This window comes from Bos mutus, chromosome 5 (assembly GCF_027580195.1).
Source record: "Bos mutus isolate GX-2022 chromosome 5, NWIPB_WYAK_1.1, whole genome shotgun sequence".
Taxonomy (NCBI): domain Eukaryota; kingdom Metazoa; phylum Chordata; class Mammalia; order Artiodactyla; family Bovidae; genus Bos; species Bos mutus.
The window spans coordinates 42,722,993-42,743,878 of NC_091621.1; the positions used below are offsets into that span (position 1 = coordinate 42,722,993).

Below are 20,886 nucleotides of genomic sequence, written 5' to 3' on the forward strand. Positions count from 1 at the left end.
GAACAATAATTAACTAATTAATGAAAACCATCACTGCATCTTGAATTGGTAAAACAAGCATCTCGTTTTGAACGCACACAATAATTTTGTTGCCAAACTGCTTTCCATTTTGAAGAAAAATTTGTCTTCTAGGAGAATGAAAGCCTAAGACCAGCTCAACACCACCACCTAGTGGTGAGAGGTATACATAGTACTTCTCTCGAAACCCATCAGACCCATTTGCCTTTTCTACCCAAACTGCTAAGGCAAAAGTAGGTCCTGAGAGACAGTAACAATGTAAAATAATAATGGAAAAGGAACACTGAAAGTTCAAATGTCAGTTAAAAGCTTTATTGAATAAAAATGTTTCAGAGTAAGCAAGACTGTAAGAAAGCAGAATATTTTTACATCTCTAAAAAATATCAGAGCTAAATCTCCAAAAATGCAGTATAAAGTAAAGCCTATAGCTTAAAACACCTCTCTCCCCCCAAAATACAATTTGGAATATCAATTATGTACAAAAAAATGTACTCAAGTTTATATTGTTCCAAAACATTTATACTAGAAAATCATCTCTCAAAAAAGGCCTATAATTGGTTTAATTGCACCCTAGGAATACTGTCTGCCATAAAAATCTATACATTTCAGAACTTATAAGTATTAAAAAACTAATGTCCCAGAAAGGGGATATCAGAAGTAGAATTACAGGGGTTGGGGGGTCTGAGCTCAAGTGGTTTAAGGCATCTTTTCTTTTTTCTGTTATTCCTCCTTTAAACTCATCACTTTGCTCTAATATGCAACATGGCAAATATAAAAGATCTTGTAAAAATATTGCAGCTTTCAGTAAATTATGAGAAGCACAGAGACCACGAGAGAAGAAAGCAATCATTTGGGGTGTGGTCATACTCATTGGCAAATACCATAGCTTATTTGGGACACAGTGAATTCCTCCAAGCACCAAGGGTGCTCAAAAGGTACTCTGAAAAGATGGTTGTGCTGTATCTCAATACTCTAGTTCAGGACGTGGTCTAGAAAGCAGGATGCAATAAACCCCCATATGTATCAGAGTAAGCGATAAATCCCCATATACATCAGTGTAAGAAAATTAACCTAATTTTTTTTAAAAAAAAAGACTAAATATTTAATCTCTTAGCAGAGGAATACTAAACAATAAATTGGTATTCATGTAAAAATATGCAAACTGTGCCCTTTATACTAAAGTGCATTCAGTTATAATGTTTAGGCCCCTAAATCCCTTCTGCTTATTCCATAATTGAAGTTTTAGTGGAACAGTGCACTACTAATCATCTCCATTTTCATATTGTCTTTCGGGAATACAGTGAAATCTGGACCTTATCAGTTGGAGTATCCCCCCACCCCCTACTCCGCCATACACACTCCCACCCCCAAAAGACCTTAAAGCAGTTGTGTATATCATCATTGCTAAAATAGAGGATTTAAGTGATGTTATCTCTAGCATTTAGAGTTGGTTCACTTAAGCTGCAGTATGGGATTTTTTTTTTTTTTTGAAGCAGGAACTCTCTTCCAAAGTTACTTCCACGTAAATTTCAGTTCATGCTAAGACAGCTGTTTATGTGTATCACTTTGATAAGGGCAGTGGCTCAATGACACATAAATGTAAGGCCCAACATCATTGCAATTTGTTATTCTTCATCTTCATCCTCATCATAGTACCGATTTCTCTTTATCTGTTCTTCGACAGACAGCTCTTCGACTACCTCTTCCTCCCAGAATCCCACATCCTGGGATTTCTGAGTTTGAGTAGTGAATTCTTTAGTGGAGGGGTTGTCTGTATAGCTAGACCAGGTTTTTGCCTTGGGTTCTAGTGGAGACTGCTTTTTGAGAAGGTTTTTATCACTTTCATCTAAGTTTGCACCATTCTCTATAAGATTTTCACTCCCCATTCCAAAACTAGGACTCTCCCTGCTTCTCCGCCCAGCCTCCCCTCCTTTAGATCCCTTGTTGGGCCAGGTGGTTTTCCCCACACTCTCATTCTTCTCAGAGGCGTTGGCATTTTCCATGTGTTTCCTTTCTGCTGCTACACCTCCTCCATACTCCTCGCTTTGCTCTGACATGCTCCAGCCCTTCCTGATAGGTGGGTTTAAAGCTTTTGGGCTCTTGACTGAAGAGGTTCGAAATGAAGCTGCTACGGTGAATGGGCGGCTTCTCTCCTTCAGAGAAGAAGATCGTCTTAGCTTCTTCAGATCCAGGTCTACATCCTCAGGAGCTTCAGGCTTGCTAATATCATCCTCAGGAGGCCACTTAGGCTTCAATACTTTGATCCCTTCTTCCAAGGCACTTCCTGAACTGCCAAGCTCAGTGGGGGGTGGCCAGGCGATCCTCAGCTTCTTGGTTTCAGCTGGCTTGTCTTCCTTCTCCAGCGGGCAGGAGGCCTTGGCTTCCATACTCGCAGTTAGCACACCCACTTTCTCAATGGGGGCATTTTCTACCCCTGGGCTCTGAAGGGTCTCCGCTGCACTTGGAAGCTGGACTGGTCTCTCCAATGTCTCTTCATTTTCATTTTTGCTTGCCCACAGATCCTTGTGTGGTCTGTGTCCAAAGCCTTCATCATAGTTACCTTTAGATTTAAAGAGTTGATTGAAGTGAGGCTTGCAATAGATTCTCCCATGTAAAGAGGCATAAGTTCCTAGACTGTTGTTTAAAAAAAAAAAAAAAAAAAAAGAGCATAAAGTTAACAAATCTGTATACTTTTATTTATACCAGTAGCCTGAAACCTGGCAACTCCAGTATTTCCAGAAGATGCAAAGTGAGAAAAATATCTTTAAAAGCACTTCAGGGACTTCCCTGGTGGTCCCATGGCTAAGACTCTGCCCTCCAAGGCAGGGGGCTCAGGTTCGATCCCTGGTCAGGGAACAAAATCTCATAACTAAAGACCTCATGCACTGCAACTAAGACCCAGTGCAGCCAAATAAATAAATTTTTTAAAAAAGCACATCATCAGTCACCGAGGATGCTCCACCCCCTTTTAAACATGTTGGTTTGTATTATCCTTATTAAAAAATACTCATTTCTAGGCCTGAAACTTCAAAAGACATTCTTCCACTTGGTGCATGCTCCCATTTTCAAGTGATTTCACTTCCCTCTGTCAAAACTGTTAAAAAAAATTACTTCCAAGAAGTCTTCCCTAGGTAATTCCACCTAACTCTGATCATTCTATTTCCTAAGTATTTATAACATGTAACTATTTTTAATGATATTCCTTTGTAAAAAGTTCAATCATTTTCCTCCTAGCTTCCCATTTGTGTTAGAATTTAAAAGCAGGAATGGGTATAATGCTCTGCCAATGGCTGGCACTCAGTAGATGCCAGTGACTGAATAAAAGAAAGCTACGGTTAACAGGAGAACCGCAAGCAACAGCCAGAAGTTGGTCTACCCTAACGTCAGTGCTGGACAGGCCTTTACGACATCTGGTGTCTCTCAAAGGGTAACACATTTTATAGGAGGGGTAGAAAAACAACAGCATTTCCACAGGAGAAACATAAAAGTTCAAAAACTTAGAAGAATGTGCTCTGGAGAAAAAAATACAGTGGGCGGAAAAAGAACCACTGAGTGGAAGTTACAGACGCACATTTTGGCTCAACAGAAGGGAAAGTTGTCGAGCTAGCACTAACACCAGAACTAGCTGAAGTGGGGTATTAACCCACCCAGAAGTGCCACACAGGTGCCAGGACATCTTTCAGCAGGATGGTGGAAGGGATGCCTGCTCTGGAAGGAAGGCTGGAAGAAATGACATCCTGGTTACTTCCTCCTCCAATATGAATAAAATGAGGTCATATGGAATATTTCCACAATTTGCCACATTTATATCCATACTTTGAGTCACTAAGAAGAAATGATACATCATTCTTTTCTCAGAAAACGAAGCAATATACAGAAAAATACAGGTTCTTCAGGATCTACTGTGTTTGCTGTTTTTGCCATTTATACAGTACTTGGGATAACCTGAAGGGCTTCAACAAGTATCCTCCTGAGATTTCTTAACTGTATGATTCTTGATACCAAGGGAAAACATTCTGCTAAATTAGGTCACCAGCAACCTGCATTATTAAAGCTTTAGTCCTAACGTGTAAATTAATGTCAATGTACCAAGAAGTTCTAAACACCATTATCATTTACTATAATAAAATGCTTGTAATTAAAGGGTACTTTTCACTTTCTTCAAAGATCCTCAACAGCACACACAATTTTTTTTAATCACCCTCCCAACTTTATTAAAGAAAAAGCGATGATTGTAAATCTCTAGAACATAGTCAATTTTCTGGGATATGTCCCTCAAAAACATGACATCTCTAAACACATGCCAAAGCATCCATGGTTCTCAACTGTACTAAGTAGGTGAGAAGCTGAAATCCTAAAATGTTCATCTTCCAACTTTACCAGTCTGTAGTCTGTCTTTCGGAGTAGGCAATGGCACCCCACTCCAGAATTCTTGCCTGGAGAATCCCAGGGATGGGGGAGCCTGGTGGGCTGCCGTCTATGGCGTCGCACAGAGTCGGACACGACTGAAGTGACTTAGCAGTAGCAGCAGCAGCAGTCTTTAGATCAGTGATAATCATATGAACAGCTACTATGACAGCTCTCTGAGCTCTTCTATAACAGCAGATACTATTAGCACCACAGACTTTAGTATTCCAAGTGTTCTAAAAACCAAAGACTCCCTCTGGAGGTCCAACCACACCTCCAGAGATGGCTAGTTTGGTCTGGCTTACCTAAGCTTGCTGTTGCAATAGGAACAACGGAAGCAGCTGATGTGAAACACCTGCTGGTTGGCCAAGAGACGCTCCATCGAGTAGACTGTTTTCTGACATTCCACGCAGGTCTCTCTTGCGGGTGCCTGAAACTTCTAGGAAAAGGTAAAGGACAACTTCAGCTAGCTAAGGCAGCGAGAAGTTAGTACTCTGCTGAGGTGGGCCCCGGGATTTACTTTGTTATCTGTGGGCTCCCTTACCTGGTCTGTCAATTCTCAGAGGAACACTAAGCCTGCTATAGTTCTATCAGTTGACTCTTTAAAGCCTTAGGCTCTCTGGAATTCCTTACCCAGACTGTCTGGCTGCTCTAAGTGCAGCAGCCACTGAGGATGAGTGGATCTAGGGCCGGATTGCAGAGCAAGGCTTAGACCAACCACCACACACACATGAGTGCACACAAGATGGTTCTGCAGACAGGAAATTAGGAGAAAATGTCATCACACACAGAAGAAAGACAATTGTTTAAGTGCTAAATAGAAGCAGGACAGACTTGTTAAAGAACAGTTTCTGAAGGGGTTAACTTTCAAGGAGAGAAAGAGCATTTGGCTTTGGGAAGTAGGAAAAGGCACTGGTTTTTAAAAATTTATTTACTTAAAAAAAGTGTACTTTATTTACAATGTTGTGCCAATCTCTGCCATATAGCAAACTCAGTTATATACACATAGACATTTCGTTTTTGTATATATTTGGAAAAGATACTTGGATAAAGCAACTCTCAGTCCCTTCTGCTTATAATCTTGACTTACTCGATCCACTAGACATATTTTTAAATAAAGCAAAATGGACACATAAAATGGAACATTTTAAAAGAGACACAAACTATTTTGTTAGAACAACAGAAAAAAGCGCAGCCCAATAAAACTATAGGTTCCATAATCTTTTTAAAAAACCAAAAGGAGAATAAAACTAATGTACTGGGGCAGGGTGGGAGGAGTCATAATAGGGAACTCATGAACTGTGTGTGTGTAGTGTGGAATACGGGCAGGGTAAGCACAGCTGCTGCTGGTAAACTTAATCCTAAACTACATAAGGGCTTCCCAGGTGGCTCAGTAGGAAAGAATCCACTTGCCAACGAAGGAGATGCGGGCTCGATCCCTAGGTTGGGAAGATCCCCTGGAGAAGGAAGTGGCAACCCACTATAGAATTCTTGCCTGGGAAATCCCATGGACAGAGGAGCCTAGTGGGCTACAGTCCACGCGGTCGCAAAGAGTCGGACCCTAGTGAGAGACTGAACACACACAAACTGTGTAGTGTATTCTAGCGCTGATGAACACTAGAGTTCCAAAACTGTAAGTCTTACACGATAAGAAGTAGTTGCATGGCCACTAGGGCTGGGGGTAAGAAGTCTCTAGCTTTGTGTGATCCTTGACTTGTCCCAGTAGAAACACCTCAACTATTAATAATAAAGGTAGGAGCAATTTGGTTAAGGTGGTCTGGAAGCTCTCTCAGGCAGGTTGGTGGCCCCTTTGCCACCAGGACCAGGATGGTGGCAAATAATACAACTTAGTCCCAAAGCTCAAGGCCTGAATGGTTAAAGTAAGCCTAAAATAAAACAGCTTAAGATAGAATTTTAATTTAAAAAGTCTGAAAATAGACCCATAAAAAAATTCAGACTGCTGGCTCACTTGCCACATGATTCACAAAGAGGTAAAGCAAAAATAGGAATGGTTGCCAAGCAGATTTCGACAGGAAATGAGAGCAGAAAATGGGCAGAGGAGTAAAGGTTAAGATCCATAAAAGGGAGTTTAATAAAATTGGTGGTAAACTCCCAAATAGCACCAAAGGATTTAAAAATGAGGGGGGGTGTGCTGAGTGTTAACAGCAGGCTCTCCATTCCTAGGGTTCCAATCAAAAAGAAAAACTTAAAGACCATAGCTACAACTCAGTTTACCAAACTGAGGAATTTAAATATGATCAAATGTTACTGTATTGAATGCTGTTGGCAGATATTAGGGCACTATTTGGAGTTCAGAAATGTTTCCTTCTTCTTTTTTTAAATTTTATTGAAGTATAGTTGATTTACAATGCTTTGTTAGTTTCTGGTATACAGCTTAGTGATTCAGTTATATATGTATATTCTTTTCATTTTTTTTTCCATTATGGTTTACTACAGGATATTGAGCATATTTCCCAGTGCTATATGGTAGGATCTTGATGTAGAATTGGTTTTTCTTTATTTCTTTCCTTTTTTTTTGGCTGTGCTGCATGGTTTGTGGGATTTTGGTTCCCAGACAGGGATTGAATGCAGGTCTTCAGCAGAGAGAACTTAGTGTCCTAACCACTGGACTGCTAGGAAATTCCCAAATTGTTTTTTCTTATATCGACAATTCTAACTAGACAGGACCTAAGTGGAGATGTCCTTGCATAATTTAATTAGGTTTCTCTAAAAGGACTAGGTCCTTGCCTAGCAAGCAGGAAATATTAAAAGACAGAATAAAATTTGGGTATAATAATACAATTAAAGCCTGTACAAATCACAATTCAGACAATGTAAAAGTAATAGGCCCAATGTATTTACTTATCAGTGAAAATCTTTTTCAGCTCTAGGATGAATGCTGTATTTTTAACACTTAGGAGAATACGTGTTCATTCTGGTTGGTAAAGGCAGAGCAGGAGACAGAACTTTCCCATGGCAGAAGAGGAAATGGGTATTATTCTGCTAAAGGGGATTGGAGGCCTACAGAGCACACGTCTGTTTTACACACACACATGGAAAAACATACAGTAGAAGGGTGCAGCCCAGAATAGAAAGCTGTAAGTTGAGCTCACATTAGGAGGAAAGTGGAAGGCAGGAGCAGAAATTAGGTACCAGGAGCAGGAAGCAGAAGCTGGAAGAGACAAACAGGAACCTTCAGTGAATACAAAGCATTCGGTGTGCCCTGGAGTGCTTTTTACTGCAGCTGAACTGAAGCTCAGATACAGACTCAGATCCAAGAATAAGACCACGTTTTCTTTCTTTACCAAGTAATGCTGCTAATCGTGGTAATATCAGCTCACTCATATCCACCTGAGGTTAGATCAGAGTACCAGCTCAGGAGAGAGAGTTTTCCAAGCCTTCACCCACACAAGGAGTGTTTCATGAACAATTCTTCACTGTCTTCCTACCTCCCACACCTGACTCACATTTGCTCTCTCTTGATTAGAGCCTTCACTCACAAGTGAAAAGGCATTCCTCTCCTTAACATCAAATCAATAAATTGCTAGCTCAAACATCTGACTAACCACAAGCTTCTAACTAGCCAGACCTACCAGATTCCCATTATTCTTATCCCTTTTTCACATACACCCTTTTCAATATTATTTAAGGTTTATGCGGCAGCTGCCCAAGAGCCCCTAAAGTATTATAAAGACAAGAGGAGCCCAACATGGCAATATGCCAAGTCAGAGTGGCTGCGGCTGTGCCTTCCCTTTATTTCCTCTGTCCTGGGCTCTCAGCCACTTTTCTGCAATTGCCCCCATGTCTATTCAGACAACAGGAAGCATAGTCAGTGCCCAAAAATCTCTACCATTATGGTAGGCCTGGCATACATCCTGCCCATGCCTTCATGGCATGCTCGAACTTGGCACAGCCACATTTGAAACACTGCCAGTAATAGAATGTTAGACATTTTTTAATCTTCATATTTTTTGCAGTTCATAAGATGCTTTGTCATCTTCCCTCCCTCACCATTTTTCACACTAAAGCACCACGATATCAGGTGCCTTATCAAAGCTTGCACAGTCAATAATAACAGAATTAAAATTAAAACTCAGAATTCTTGACTAACAGATCGAGAGAGTATTTTCTAAATTGTCCTGGAATAAATTTCCATAACTAAAGGAAATCCTTTGGGGAAGAGAGCAGATGCTAACCCAATTGAAAATGATTTCACCACTGCATTTTGAATGAACAAGTCTTCACTTTGTTTCAAATTAAAATATGTAGATAATATCTCAGGGATAGTCAGGAGTGAATGAGGTAACATATAAATAATTGATGTCCCTAAACACCGTCATGTCTTTCCCATCTGAGGGATGTTATAGGCCTTCTGTTGATCAGCATCTACTTAAAGCATTTTTTCCAATAAATTTTTATGACTTAATCTACATTATTTTGCTCTCTTGTCTTACATATATTTTTTAGTTCGATGAAGGCCCCAGTTGGGGTATATGTCTGTGTATGGGCAGCAGCTGGCCATATGTGGTAAAGCTAACTAGCCTTTAGACATAGTGAAATCAGAAGAAAATTCTGTACTAATGTCAGTCCTCCATGCCTCAGATAGAACACTATAAAAAGCCTTTCATTTCCTCCTTCCAATTTGTGTAAAATACCTGGGTAACTAAACTGAAACCCCCACCATACAGTAAATGTCTGGGCTGGCTCTGGCTTTAACCCTTCTGCTCGCTCTCCATGAAATTCTTTGTGAAAACATTTTGGAGATACTCACACCTTACATAGGTTACTCTACATGTAGAGGAAACATTAGTGCTCTGAGAAAGCAGTAACGATGTAGGTAGTCAGAAAAGAATCTAGATGCCCTGCTAGCATAATTCTGAAAGATTTGCAAAACAGCATAAAACCTCCATGAAGGAAGGGACAGGTACAAAGGGTACAGCCTCTCACTCAGGCTGCTGTGCTTTCTTTCCACATCCAACAGCAGGACAAGCCTCGGGTCCTGGGGCGGGGCTATCCCAGACCAGTAGATGTTCCTAGGGCCAGTCACATCTCCTTCCTTATCCTCCCTCCAGGAACATTTAGGGAATAACTTTTCAGTGGGAGAACATAAAGCTTAAGAGGCCTCTGGGTCTCTTGAGTTGAAAGGTCTGATCCTTCTCACAGGGTCTACTGAGCTCTAGACCCAGAACACCTATTTTTTGAAGGGAACCTGCTATTTAAACTTCTTTACTGCCAAGTCTCATCAACTGAACTGTCTGGCCAGTGTTCAAAAATAGACAAAATCCTTACTTTAAAAGACTAATATCATCTGTGGGGTTTTTTTGTTTTGTTTTATTTTACCTTATTAAGCTAAAATTTGAAATGGATTGAGTCTTTGCCTTAGATGTCCTATTTTCAATAACAGGCACTACTAGGCAGCATGTTTTCCAGGATGTGGGGGACCCAAAATCTATTCTGAGTGAACACATTTATTCTTAGCTGTATGTAATTTCCCAGTGGAGAAGAAACTTCTCTGTTGCATGGTCTACAGCCACGAGACCAGTTATGTCAGCAGGTTTTCCTGGAAATGCTAAAGTATCTACATACTTGCCTGCAGAATGTAAAGGGAAACTCTGAGGAAGAGAAAAAAAGTAGTCCTTAAATAAAAGTGGAGATGTGATTGGGTACAACCCCGAGCTCTGTGTACACCATAACCATTTAAGCAAACACAGGCGGTCAGGCCAGTTTACTCCAGTCAAAACCTGAGGTGTATGTCTGGTGCAAACTTATTCTAGTGCTGAGTGCCCAGAGCCAAAGAGGCAGGCGTGGTACAGAGGGAGCTTTATCTCCGTCTCCTCTCTCTGGTGTGCCAGGAAGACCTTAGTGAGGTGCATCTCTTTGCACATGGCTCATCAGCTCAGATCCTGGAGTATGAATAAGGAGGGGTCTCAAAGGTCCAACCCAGGACCAGGAGGTCTGGTCTTGTAGCTGAGGGAGGGAAGCAAGACTGGATTGAGAATTCAGACACACTCGAGAACAGATTTTAGTTCTTAGATCAGCTACAGAATCCCCCTAGTCCCTCAGGCACACGGAATCCATGGCCAAGTCAGCTTTGCTGTTCTTGGTCCAGAACCACAACCCAAGGACTCACATCTGGGCAGGATTGCTGCTGGAGAGGAAATTAACCCTGTGGCATTTGCTACTTTGTTGGACTCCAGATACTGGAAAAGAAAAGTGCTGATGGCAGCATGAGCAGAGCTTTGAGGCCAGAAGATAGGGTCACGCTAAGGACATGCAGATCCCGTCATGCAGCTCAGTTCTTTCTTCCTAGTTCACTTGCTTTCTCTTGTTACTTTCTTCATTTCTTGTTCCTTTCAATAAATCTTACTTTGCTCATGTCTCTGCTTCCTTTAAAATCTTATGTTTACCATCTTCCCCCACCCCCACCCCACCCTCTTTTTCAATCTAACCTTTAAATCCTGGATTATCCTTACCTCCCTTTGTTTCAAACCCACACCTCTGTCTTCCTCTCTTCATCCTTTCTGTGCACTAGAACTTTCATCAAGAGACCAATCATGCCCACAGTTGAGAGACAGAAACATGGCAGATGCGTGCAGAAGTTGAGGCAGTACAAATCACCTTGAAACTAATTCTACCCACTGAGTTTCTCTTAAATGTTAAAGCCTTTGAAACAAACCTTGGCTACTTAAGAGACCACCACAGGAGGAAGACGCTAAAGAAGTATAGGTATGTTTGGTTATTAATCCAAGTGGTAAATCAGCATGGCATTAGCAAAGCATTCAATAAAAACAAGTCAGGTGAACAGCCTAAAAGAGAGGCTGGATATATATTTTTTTACCTTTGTTTATTTTTATGGGAATATTTACTTGTTCATAGAAAGGGAAAAGACTGCTTTTAAAAATTAGTGAATAAAAGGAGACCATAGATTGAGTAGCCTAGTAAAATTTTCCTAGGGTACAAACATTTTACATATTCCTTAATATCTAGTATTATAACCAAGTGTAAATGTTACTTGAATGCCCATTTGTAGAGCAAATGGACTGGCCAAACCCTGCTGAAATGTACACATTCTTTCTTTAAATGCACTGACTACCAATCATGTTATGGTTAAGTTCTTCAGACCAGGGAGCCACTATCTTTAAGCTAACATTGTACATTCCCATCCAATGGGCTGATTTTAATTTAACAGATTTTTTGTATTGCTCATTTTATAGGTTTTTACTCATTCATAGATTTAAGAATTTGGACTTAACAAGAAAATAAATCGGGTTATTTTCTTTCACTTTGGGTTTTCTTTCAGGAGCTTTCCAGATTCCAGACAGAGAAATATTAATGAGCCCCATCATGCCTGGCTCAAATGCCTAAGAAAACGTGGCAAGATTTTCAAGAAAAGTGACTGGTTCAAGTGTGCTCTTATTTGGCATTTTTGTCCCCAGGAAAGCCACAACAGGTTATAACGAACACAATGATAAAAGGTGCAATGAGCTTTACTAGTAAACCAGTGTCTACAGGCTCCAAGAGAAATCACCATCATACCTTCACTGCTTTGGGAGGAGAACTTTCAGAAAGGCTGGAGGCTCTGGCATCTGGACTTAATGGCTTGGGATGCACAGGCTGCTGGACCTCACTCTTGACCTGGGAGTTACCTGCTTGAGTTACAGAAGGAAGACATTTCATGGTATCTCAAGAGAAGTATCAGAAAAGGTTCTTCCCCAAAGCCAAGTTTAGGCACCTCCACTATCGACAGGTCCTTTCAACATCAGGAAAAACAAAAAACACTGCTTTTCCATTGAAGAATATTCTAATACTAAAAGCTATGCTGTTAGATTCTCTCATAAATTGGGGTGTCAACGCAGAGGGTTTCTCATCCTTTGCCACACGCAGCTGAACCCAAACCACCCTACAGAAGGAAACTTCTGCCCTGTAGCATTTGTCATTTTTAAAGGCTGCTTGTAGGCTTTGATGGCTTTTTGGCAGTTAGCACTCTCAATAACTCCTTCTGGGGTGTTCCAACTGAATTTGGGAAAATGGGGGAATGTGTGGGCAGAAATTTCAAAACACATGCTCATGTATATGTGTGTATATAATTTGATACCATCTTCTTGGTCAGTCCTACAGCAAATATCCATGGATGAAGATTATGGGAAAAGGCTCCATAAAATTTTTTTCATAGTCATTGACATGTCACTTACATAAGTTAATTTCCTGCCAGTATATTCATTGTGTGGAAAACTCAGAAGAGGCACAGAGAAGTCATTCACGCAGTTACTAAGGAACCATAAAAGAATTCCCTAAAATCTAGAGTTATGTCAACAAAGTATTGAAAGATTAAGGCTTACTTTTCAAAAAAATGTTTTCAAACCTAGTCAAAACTCAGAAAAATTTCTAGTCCAAGCAAAATGATTGCAAATGGAATGTTCTTGGATTCAAGCAGCAAGAGTTTTTCTGAAATTTTAAGGCAGGGTTTACTAGAGATCTGTTTAGCAAATACTTCTGCTTTTCGCTGAGTTTTCAATGTTTAGTGAGTTATTAACCTGAGGAAAAGCTAGAAATCTATATATATTAAAAAACTAATACAGTGAACATCGGAATCAAAAGTGGACACAGTTAATTAAAAAACAAAGATTTATGTCTTTGGGAAAAGAGGCTCAAAATGATTTCAAAGTAGGATGAAAAGGTGATCAAATTCAGCACCAACAGGAAAGATTTAGCCAGAGGGCGAATTATAGTACATATTTATATAGATATAATAAGAAAAGGGTATTTTTAAAAGGTTACTCAAATACCAATTCTTATCCCCTGTAAATGAATAAAGTCCTTTTTGGCCAAACTTCTACTAAAATGAAACTTCAAAATTATGGTTTTTACAGCATTAACCCTGAAAAGGTTTGATACAAAAGACAGGGTAAGTTCAGTGAGAGAAGCATAAAAAATATTCAGTTTGCCACAAGTTAATCATATTTCATTGAATTTAACATGTTTCTTTGCCATGGGATGTGTGAAAGGTACCCAGTCACCAGTCCTTAAAACCAAGTGAAAGATCTAATCAGCTGCATTACTGGATTTAATATGTTACATATTCTCAGAGCTGACAGAACTGGGGACAAGCCGCCACCCCACCCCACCTCCCACCCCCGCCCCGCAACCAAACAGGGGCAAGAGAACAAGACCCTCACCCTCCAGACCTAAGAACGAACACTTACGGGAATCATCTTCAGCAAGGGTGGAATGGGCTGCCAGGCTATTCTCAGATGCAGAAACCTACAAAAAAAGGCGGGGGGATTAAGAATCACATTAAAAATAACAGAGCAAACTGCTGTTAATGCCATAAAAACCTGCTGACTCCAGTCAGTCACCGGCTGCCTGGGGGGAAATAACGGGCCCCAGAACAGCTGAGCATTTAAACAAGAGGCAGCAAAATGTCTTTTACGAGGATATTAACATGCCTCTCAATTACAGAGTTACGTGAATAACAGACTGCAAGCAACTGCCAAAAGTGTGCATTATCTTCCTTTATAAAAGAACTTCTAAATATATCTTTCTACTCTCAAAAAAAAAAAAAAAAAAAAAGAGGGAAAGTAGGGTGCGAAACAAAACCTTCTATCAGGGAGGGCAAAGCTCCTCACCAAAAACCACAACTCCTATAACTGTAACTCACTCCAAGGCAAGATAAAGTCTTTACATACAGGAACTATTATTCTTTCATTTTCCTAACTCCTTATTTCCCAACCAAACATTCTGCTGAAGAAAGCTTGCTAGTACAGAAGACCTTCTGATAACTATTAAACAAATTTATCTATAACGACCCTTTGGTATTATCTTCAAGGTTAGTTTCCCTTGTTTAATTCCAGTCTTAAAATGGTAGTGTTTAACAAGATGGCAGATCTTAGGTGTGGGTGATTACTTTTCCCATTAGCCATCAAATTTAAATAAAAGAGCTTTCTACCAGCTCACTCGTCCCTTCTCCTGTCCCCTAGTCCTTCAGTATATCTTCCTCCACATTCAAAATCATGAAGGGTCATCAAATGATCCAACATGCACTCTTCATGGAATATTCTTTCATTCAGATGCCAGGGATTTTATGGGTGATGCTGAGTGTTTATATCAGGATGTCTAATGTACTGAATAAATTTACAATGGAGATTAAGTTGTTAGCTGACTGCACGTGAATTTCAGCATGGTCAGTTTTTTCCCCTTTATTCTCTTTTCATTATAGGAGTTCTGACATGGTATAAAACAAACCAGTATAATAATAGTTAACACTGATGAAATGTTTACTGTGTTCCAGGTATTGGAATGACTACTTTAAATGTGTTATTTCATTTAATGATATGAAATAAATTTTCTGAAAGTAGTGCATGGCCACAAAAAGCTCTTCAATTCTTGCTTAATTAGTAGGGGCATCCATCCCAAGATGTCCTTTTCTCACCTCCAATTTGGACACCTTGAAGCTGCAGGGTAAGCTTAATCACAATTATGACATCACTGCACATACCCAACTAGATAACTTCACTACAGGAACAGCCAGGAGACAGCATGTGAGGTTTTGCTCAAACATTTCATTAAAGAAAAGTACAAATTCATTCACAAAAGGAGAAAGGGAAGACCAATACCTTGACAAAATTCTCTATTTCAGGCAACTTCACCCTGGCATTAATGTCCCTTTGTAACAAACCAAAGTTCAAACAGCTCTTAGGTGTTGGTTAACAAAAGCTAGGCAGCCAGCCAAAAGGATAGCTGAGGCTCTGAAAAATTTTACAAATTTTAAGGCATCCAAGGGTTCATGAACCTACAGTATATGCTTGAAGGCTATGTACTATCTTTATTTCTTCTATTCCCCAGCTACTCCCCAACTTGTGATTCAGTTGCATTGATGCCCTTTTAGACTGTAATTAAAATGTTCTGATCCTCTAGTTCAGCTCAGAGTTCCAGCTGCAAATCAACAAGACAATTAAGAAAGAAACATGAAAATAGAAATAGGGACAACTCAAGTACGATTATCCAGATGATTATTTTTCAAGTTATGCTCCAAGACCAGATGGGAGGATTTCAATGCAGGATTTCATTTCTTAAATGTCTTTTTTTAGAGTATGTAAGAAAACTTTTTGTAAGACATAATCTCACACTTAAAAAATGGGAAAATCAGGCAAACTGATGCGAGAACTCACTAGAAACATTACATGAGACATGGAAATAGTGCCTCAGCTCACTGTTGTAAGGACGTTTTGTAATTTGATTATTTTATGATTACGAAAAGTATTTTGTCTGATTATTTCAAAATATATTTGAGATATGGTTTTATAAAATAAAGTGATTCAATTTTATAAAATAAAAACTCCTAAATTTTTTCCTGTTCTATTCTTTGAGTCCATAAAGAAGGCAGAGTGCCAAAGAACTGATGCTTTTGAACTGTGGTGCTGGAGAAGACTCTTGAGAGTCCCTTGGACAGCAAGGAGATCAAACCAGTCAATCTTTAAGGAAATCAACCCTGAATACTCATTGGAAGAACTGATGCTGAAGTTGAAGTTCCAATACTTTGGCCACCTGATGCGAAGAGCCGACTCATTGGAAAAGACCCTGATGCTGGGAAAGATGGAAGGCATAGCAGAAGAGGGTAACAGAGGATGAGATGGCTGTATGGCATCACCAATGTAATGGACATGAACTTGGGCAAGTTCTGGGAGACAGTGACAGGGAAGCCTTGTGTGTAGCAGTCCACAGGGTTGCAGTCGGATATGACTTGGTGACTGAACAATTCTTCAAGTCAAATTTTGTGGCCATTAATCTGAGACCATTTTTCTGTATGCTTACTTTGGTCCAAGTATGTAGTATATCTCATGAGTTCCTGTTGGTATGCTGTCAATGTGTGTGTGTGCGTTGGTTGCTCAGTCATGTCTGACTCCTTGTGACCCCATGGGATTACAGCCAGCCAGGCTCCTCTATCCAATGCTGTCAATACATCTATTTTAAAGACTTATAGTCAAGTAAGTTTGAGAACTATTGCCCTTAACCCATTTTAATCATCTCTTCACCTTTTGTAGAATGGCCTCAAGGGTGTCAAAATGTGTAACAGAAACAATGATTATATGCCTATTAATCAATGTAATAGATTTGAAAGCTCTTTTTCCTCATCTAACTTAACACTTGATCATCATATTGAATGAAAGACCAAAGACCAAAGGTAATGGATTGTCAGAGGAAATGATAAATTCACCTGACATCTATCTTGTTGCTTACTCCAGCTAAGCCATGCATCTAACAATAAATGCATAAAACCTGATTTGCTTAAAATCTTCCCATGGCTTTCCTCTGCTGCAGGACTACACCCATACTTTTAAGGGTTTTTCAAGACCAGTCCTGACCCTCTCCCTTCATCTGTCTCTCACCATTGCCTATATGTACTTTATACTCTTGGTTGGGCTCTCTGGTTTCCAAACCTCTGTTGTGTCTGCCTGGAATACACTTGTTTTTTATAGTCAACTTTCCCCTTATTCACTTGGCCTATTTCCACACATCCTTCAAGATCTAGCTCAGATATCACCTTCTTGAGAAAGTCGGGGTAAGTGTCCTTAGTCCAAGATTCCATGGCCACACATAGCCTTTTCATAACACTTGTTTTGCTGTTTTATGATCGCCAACTTGTTGCACATCTCCCTCCTACTCTGTTAGCTTCCTTGCAGGTAAAAATCACATGGAATGATTTGTTCACATTTAGTTGTTGAGCTCTAACAACTTTAATGGCAGAAAGTGAAGAGGAACTAAAGAGCCTCTTGATGAAGGTGAAAGAGGAGAGTGAAAAAGCTGGCTTAAAACTCAACATTCAAAAAATAAAGATCATGGTATCCAGTCCTATCACTTCATGGCAAACAGATGAGGAAATAGTGGAAACAGTGTCAGATTTCATTTTCTTGGGCTCCAAAATCAATGTGGACAGTGATTGCAACCATGAAATTAAAAGATGCTTGCTCCTTGGAAGAAAAGCTATGACAAACCTAGACAGCGTATTAAAAGCAGACATCATTTTGGTGACAAAGGTCCATATAGCCAAAGCTATAGTTTTTCCAGTCGTCATGTACGGATGTGAGAGTTGGACCATAAAGAAGGCTGAGTGCCGAAGAATTGATGCTTTTGAACTGTGGTGCTAGAGAAGACTCTTGAGAGTCCTTTGGACAGCAAGGAGATCAAACCAGTTCAGTCCTAAAGGAAATCAATCCTGAATATTCATTGGAAGGACTGATGCTGAAGCTGAAGCTCCAATACTTTGGTCACCTGATGTGAAGAAATGACTCATTGGAAAAGACCCTGATGCTGGGAAAGACTGAGGGCAAGAGGAGAAGGGGGTGACAGAGGATGAGATGGTTGGATGGCATCACCGACTCAATGGACATGAGTTTGAGCAAACTCCAGGAGATGGTGAAGGCAGGGAAGACTGGCATGCTACAGTTCATGGGGTCACAAAGAGTCAGACACGACTTAGTGACTGAAGAACAAGTTAAGTTCAGCATTGCCTTGCTTAGCGTAGTGCCTAGCTTTCAAAATACTCTGAAGTGAAAGAATGACATTTTCTTACATAAAATGTGTTAAATTAATAATATACAAATAACTTTGAAGATGATATCTCTATTCAAAATAGGTTTTTTAAAAAGTCACTTAAGCATTTGCTGAGCAAAAGAATTTTCCAATGAAGGTTCATTATTTGGTCAGCTATAAGTTGCACAGTTCTCCAACCAAAATTATGTGACCTGCAAAAAAGACAATCTGTCCTGGCAGCTGTTAGCAAATTCCCAGACACTCTACAGCCTAGAGTTGTTTCTAATTTTAAGCAACTAATTTAGAACACATGCTTCCCTGGCAAATGGACATCAGGCTTTTCAACCCACCTTTTCTCCATCTGGGTAGGAGATGCAGACCTCAGGACCTGGGGGCACATTCTCCTTTTGCTCCAATTTATGAGTTTTGATTTCACCACCACTGGCTCTCAACTCATTCTACAAAATAAAAATAGTCTGTGAATTTTTTTTTTAAAGTCTCACAATTCTCTTCATAGCCATCTATTAAATAAACTTGGAATGCTAAAAAAGAAATTCTTTTCCAAGGCTTCAAGTCAAATCAACCCCCTAACTCTCAGAAGCAACACCCATTGACTTGTGAAATGACAAAAGCAGCTTTGTGGACACACACACCTCAGAGTTAAATATTTATACAACTAGTCCAAAACTTGATGCTCATTAGAACACAGACACATCAACACAGACACACACACCAACCCTCCCCCTCCCACCCTGCTGCCCAGCATACAATATTCTCGTGATTCACTCTTCTAGCAGCACAGCTTGTGGGAATGCAAAGCTGGTGAGTTTTATCAGAAAAGACCATTCTGGAGCAGGGGAAAGGAGGTGCCAAGTGCCAATAATTAAGAAAAGATACTGACCATATATATAAATGCCCGGCCTGGAAAGAAAGACAGGGATGATGCATATATATAAGAATTGAAATTATACTTAATGATACCGTAAAATAGCCTTTTGTTGTGAGACTTTCAAAAACATATTTTGGTGGGTTTTTTTTTTTTTTTTGCATAAAATTCATACAGTATACTAAAGACATACCTTATTCTAGTTCTCATAATAGAGCTTCAACATAAAAAAGCAGACGTGAGTCAGAAGGAGTGAGCAAAATCATATTTGTTTTCCTTGCAAAGAACACTTGAGGCAAAATATTAAAATCAACTTTATTACTAGATCCAAAATCAATACAGAGGTTAGATGAAAATGGACATTTCCTACCTTTAGCCTACTAGTAATCTAATACCTTTCTTGTTCTTTGTGATTCTTCAGGTATAGAGCGAAAACAATCCATTTATGGCCACAAGGCCAATGAATGGAGTGTCAGTTGGACTGACTGTCTCAGGTGTGAATTCCAGATTAAGGCCCACAGCTCTGGCAGCTAACACTGCAGAACCAACCGTACAACAACCAGAAACTTATTCCTGATCTCGCCTCAAAGCCCAGCCCTCCCTGTAGCGGCCTAAGAAATTCTTTTGGGATGAGATAGAATGTGCTTTTTACAAGAATTCCTTAAGGCTTTTCAACTCTTAAAATTTACAGAGCAGAAGAATCGCAATGTAGAAACTCTCATTAGGAGTTGAAAAAACAGTTACCAAACAGGTTTTTCCACTTAGAGAGTCACCTAGTCGGAATGTTTATAGCAGGAGGTCACTGAGAAGCAGCAAAATCCTGCAAGAGGGAATTAAGCTCCACAGATCATGTTTGCTGTATTTCCTGACCTGCCTTTTAAGAGAAGTCTACATTTGCTTATTTTTTCACACTCCCAATGAATAACAAGCCTGTGATGGTCTACTTCACTACTTATTTACACACATTATCTCTTCTTAAAACTGTAGTGAAAAATCAAGATGAGATTATTCACTGCCCAGAGACTTGGTCTACCAATAAATACTATTGGAAAAGGCATATACTTCATCCTGTGGGGGAAAGAAGGGTCAGTTCCGAGAATACACACTGTGATTTCTAACAGACACTGGTTCAGTCTGCTTGGGAACAAATAAAATCTAATACTATTCTTCCAATTTTATTAGAAAATAATAATCAAGAGATTAATAATTTGTCATTTGAAATCTTAGAAGGAACAGATGTTTGAAAGATACAAATGTATGTGTACATGTGTATATATGCGTGTGTACTTATGAATAAATGGCATTTAAAAGGTAACTTCACATAAGCGGTTCTGTTGTGTCCTCCTGCCAGTTAAACCTAGGAAAGCGTAACATGTAAAGATCCTCCATTGTATTAGAATACCACGTTTTTGTGCTTACAGAGTACCTCACCCTCCTATCATTTCTCCCTTTTTTTCTTATCCACTATTCTATTTCTTTAGAAAAGTATTACATCCTAGGAATTAAATATTAAGTGGATCATATGTTGTATGATTTCATTTACATGAAAGGTCCAGACCCAGAAAATCCATAAAAACAGACAGTGGATTAGGGGTTGCTAGGGGATAAGGAAAGTGTAGAATTGGGAGTCACTGAACAGGGATGGGTTTCTTTTGGTGGTGATGGAGAAGTTTTAGAGTTAGACAGTGGTGATGATTGTACAACCTTGGGAATATATTAAAATTCACTGAATTGCATATTTTAAAATGGTGATTTTTATGTCAGGTGAATTATATATGAATAAAAATTGCAGAAAAATGTCCCATCCCACATTAATGTTGAATATATTCAATATTTCTCTCCAGTGTTCTCCCTTTCTCCTCTCAAAGACAAAAATAAGTGTTTATATTAAAACTAATAAAATATTACTTTTTTTTTTTTGGCCACTATGCAGCTTGTGGGATCTTAGTTCCCGGACCAGAGATTGAACCTGGGTCCTTGGCAGTGAAAGCACTGAGTTTAACCACTGAACTGCTAGGGAACTCCCCCAAACACTACTTCTTTAA

At 39.6% G+C, this 20,886-nt stretch overlaps 1 protein-coding gene across 2 annotated transcripts in view; it reads right to left on the reverse strand.

Moving 5' to 3' along the window:
- Nucleotides 1–308: 308 nt before the first annotated feature.
- The window catches only part of LIMA1 (LIM domain and actin binding 1), a 92,025-nt gene continuing 71,447 nt past the window's right edge, over nucleotides 309–20,886 (reverse strand). Inside the window, exons 7-11 of one of the 2 annotated variants that reach the window (XM_005892022.3) lie at nucleotides 18,306–18,413; nucleotides 13,629–13,686; nucleotides 11,962–12,071; nucleotides 4,731–4,864; nucleotides 309–2,652 (exon numbers count right to left, since the gene is read on the reverse strand). In XM_005892022.3, coding sequence (XP_005892084.1) covers nucleotides 1,644–2,652; nucleotides 4,731–4,864; nucleotides 11,962–12,071; nucleotides 13,629–13,686; nucleotides 18,306–18,413 — 1,419 coding nt within the window. In that variant the 3' untranslated portion in view covers nucleotides 309–1,643. Of the gene's footprint in view, nucleotides 2,653–4,730; nucleotides 4,865–11,961; nucleotides 12,075–13,628; nucleotides 13,687–18,305; nucleotides 18,414–20,886 lie in introns of both variants that reach the window. The other variant, XM_005892021.3, reaches the window with a different exon arrangement.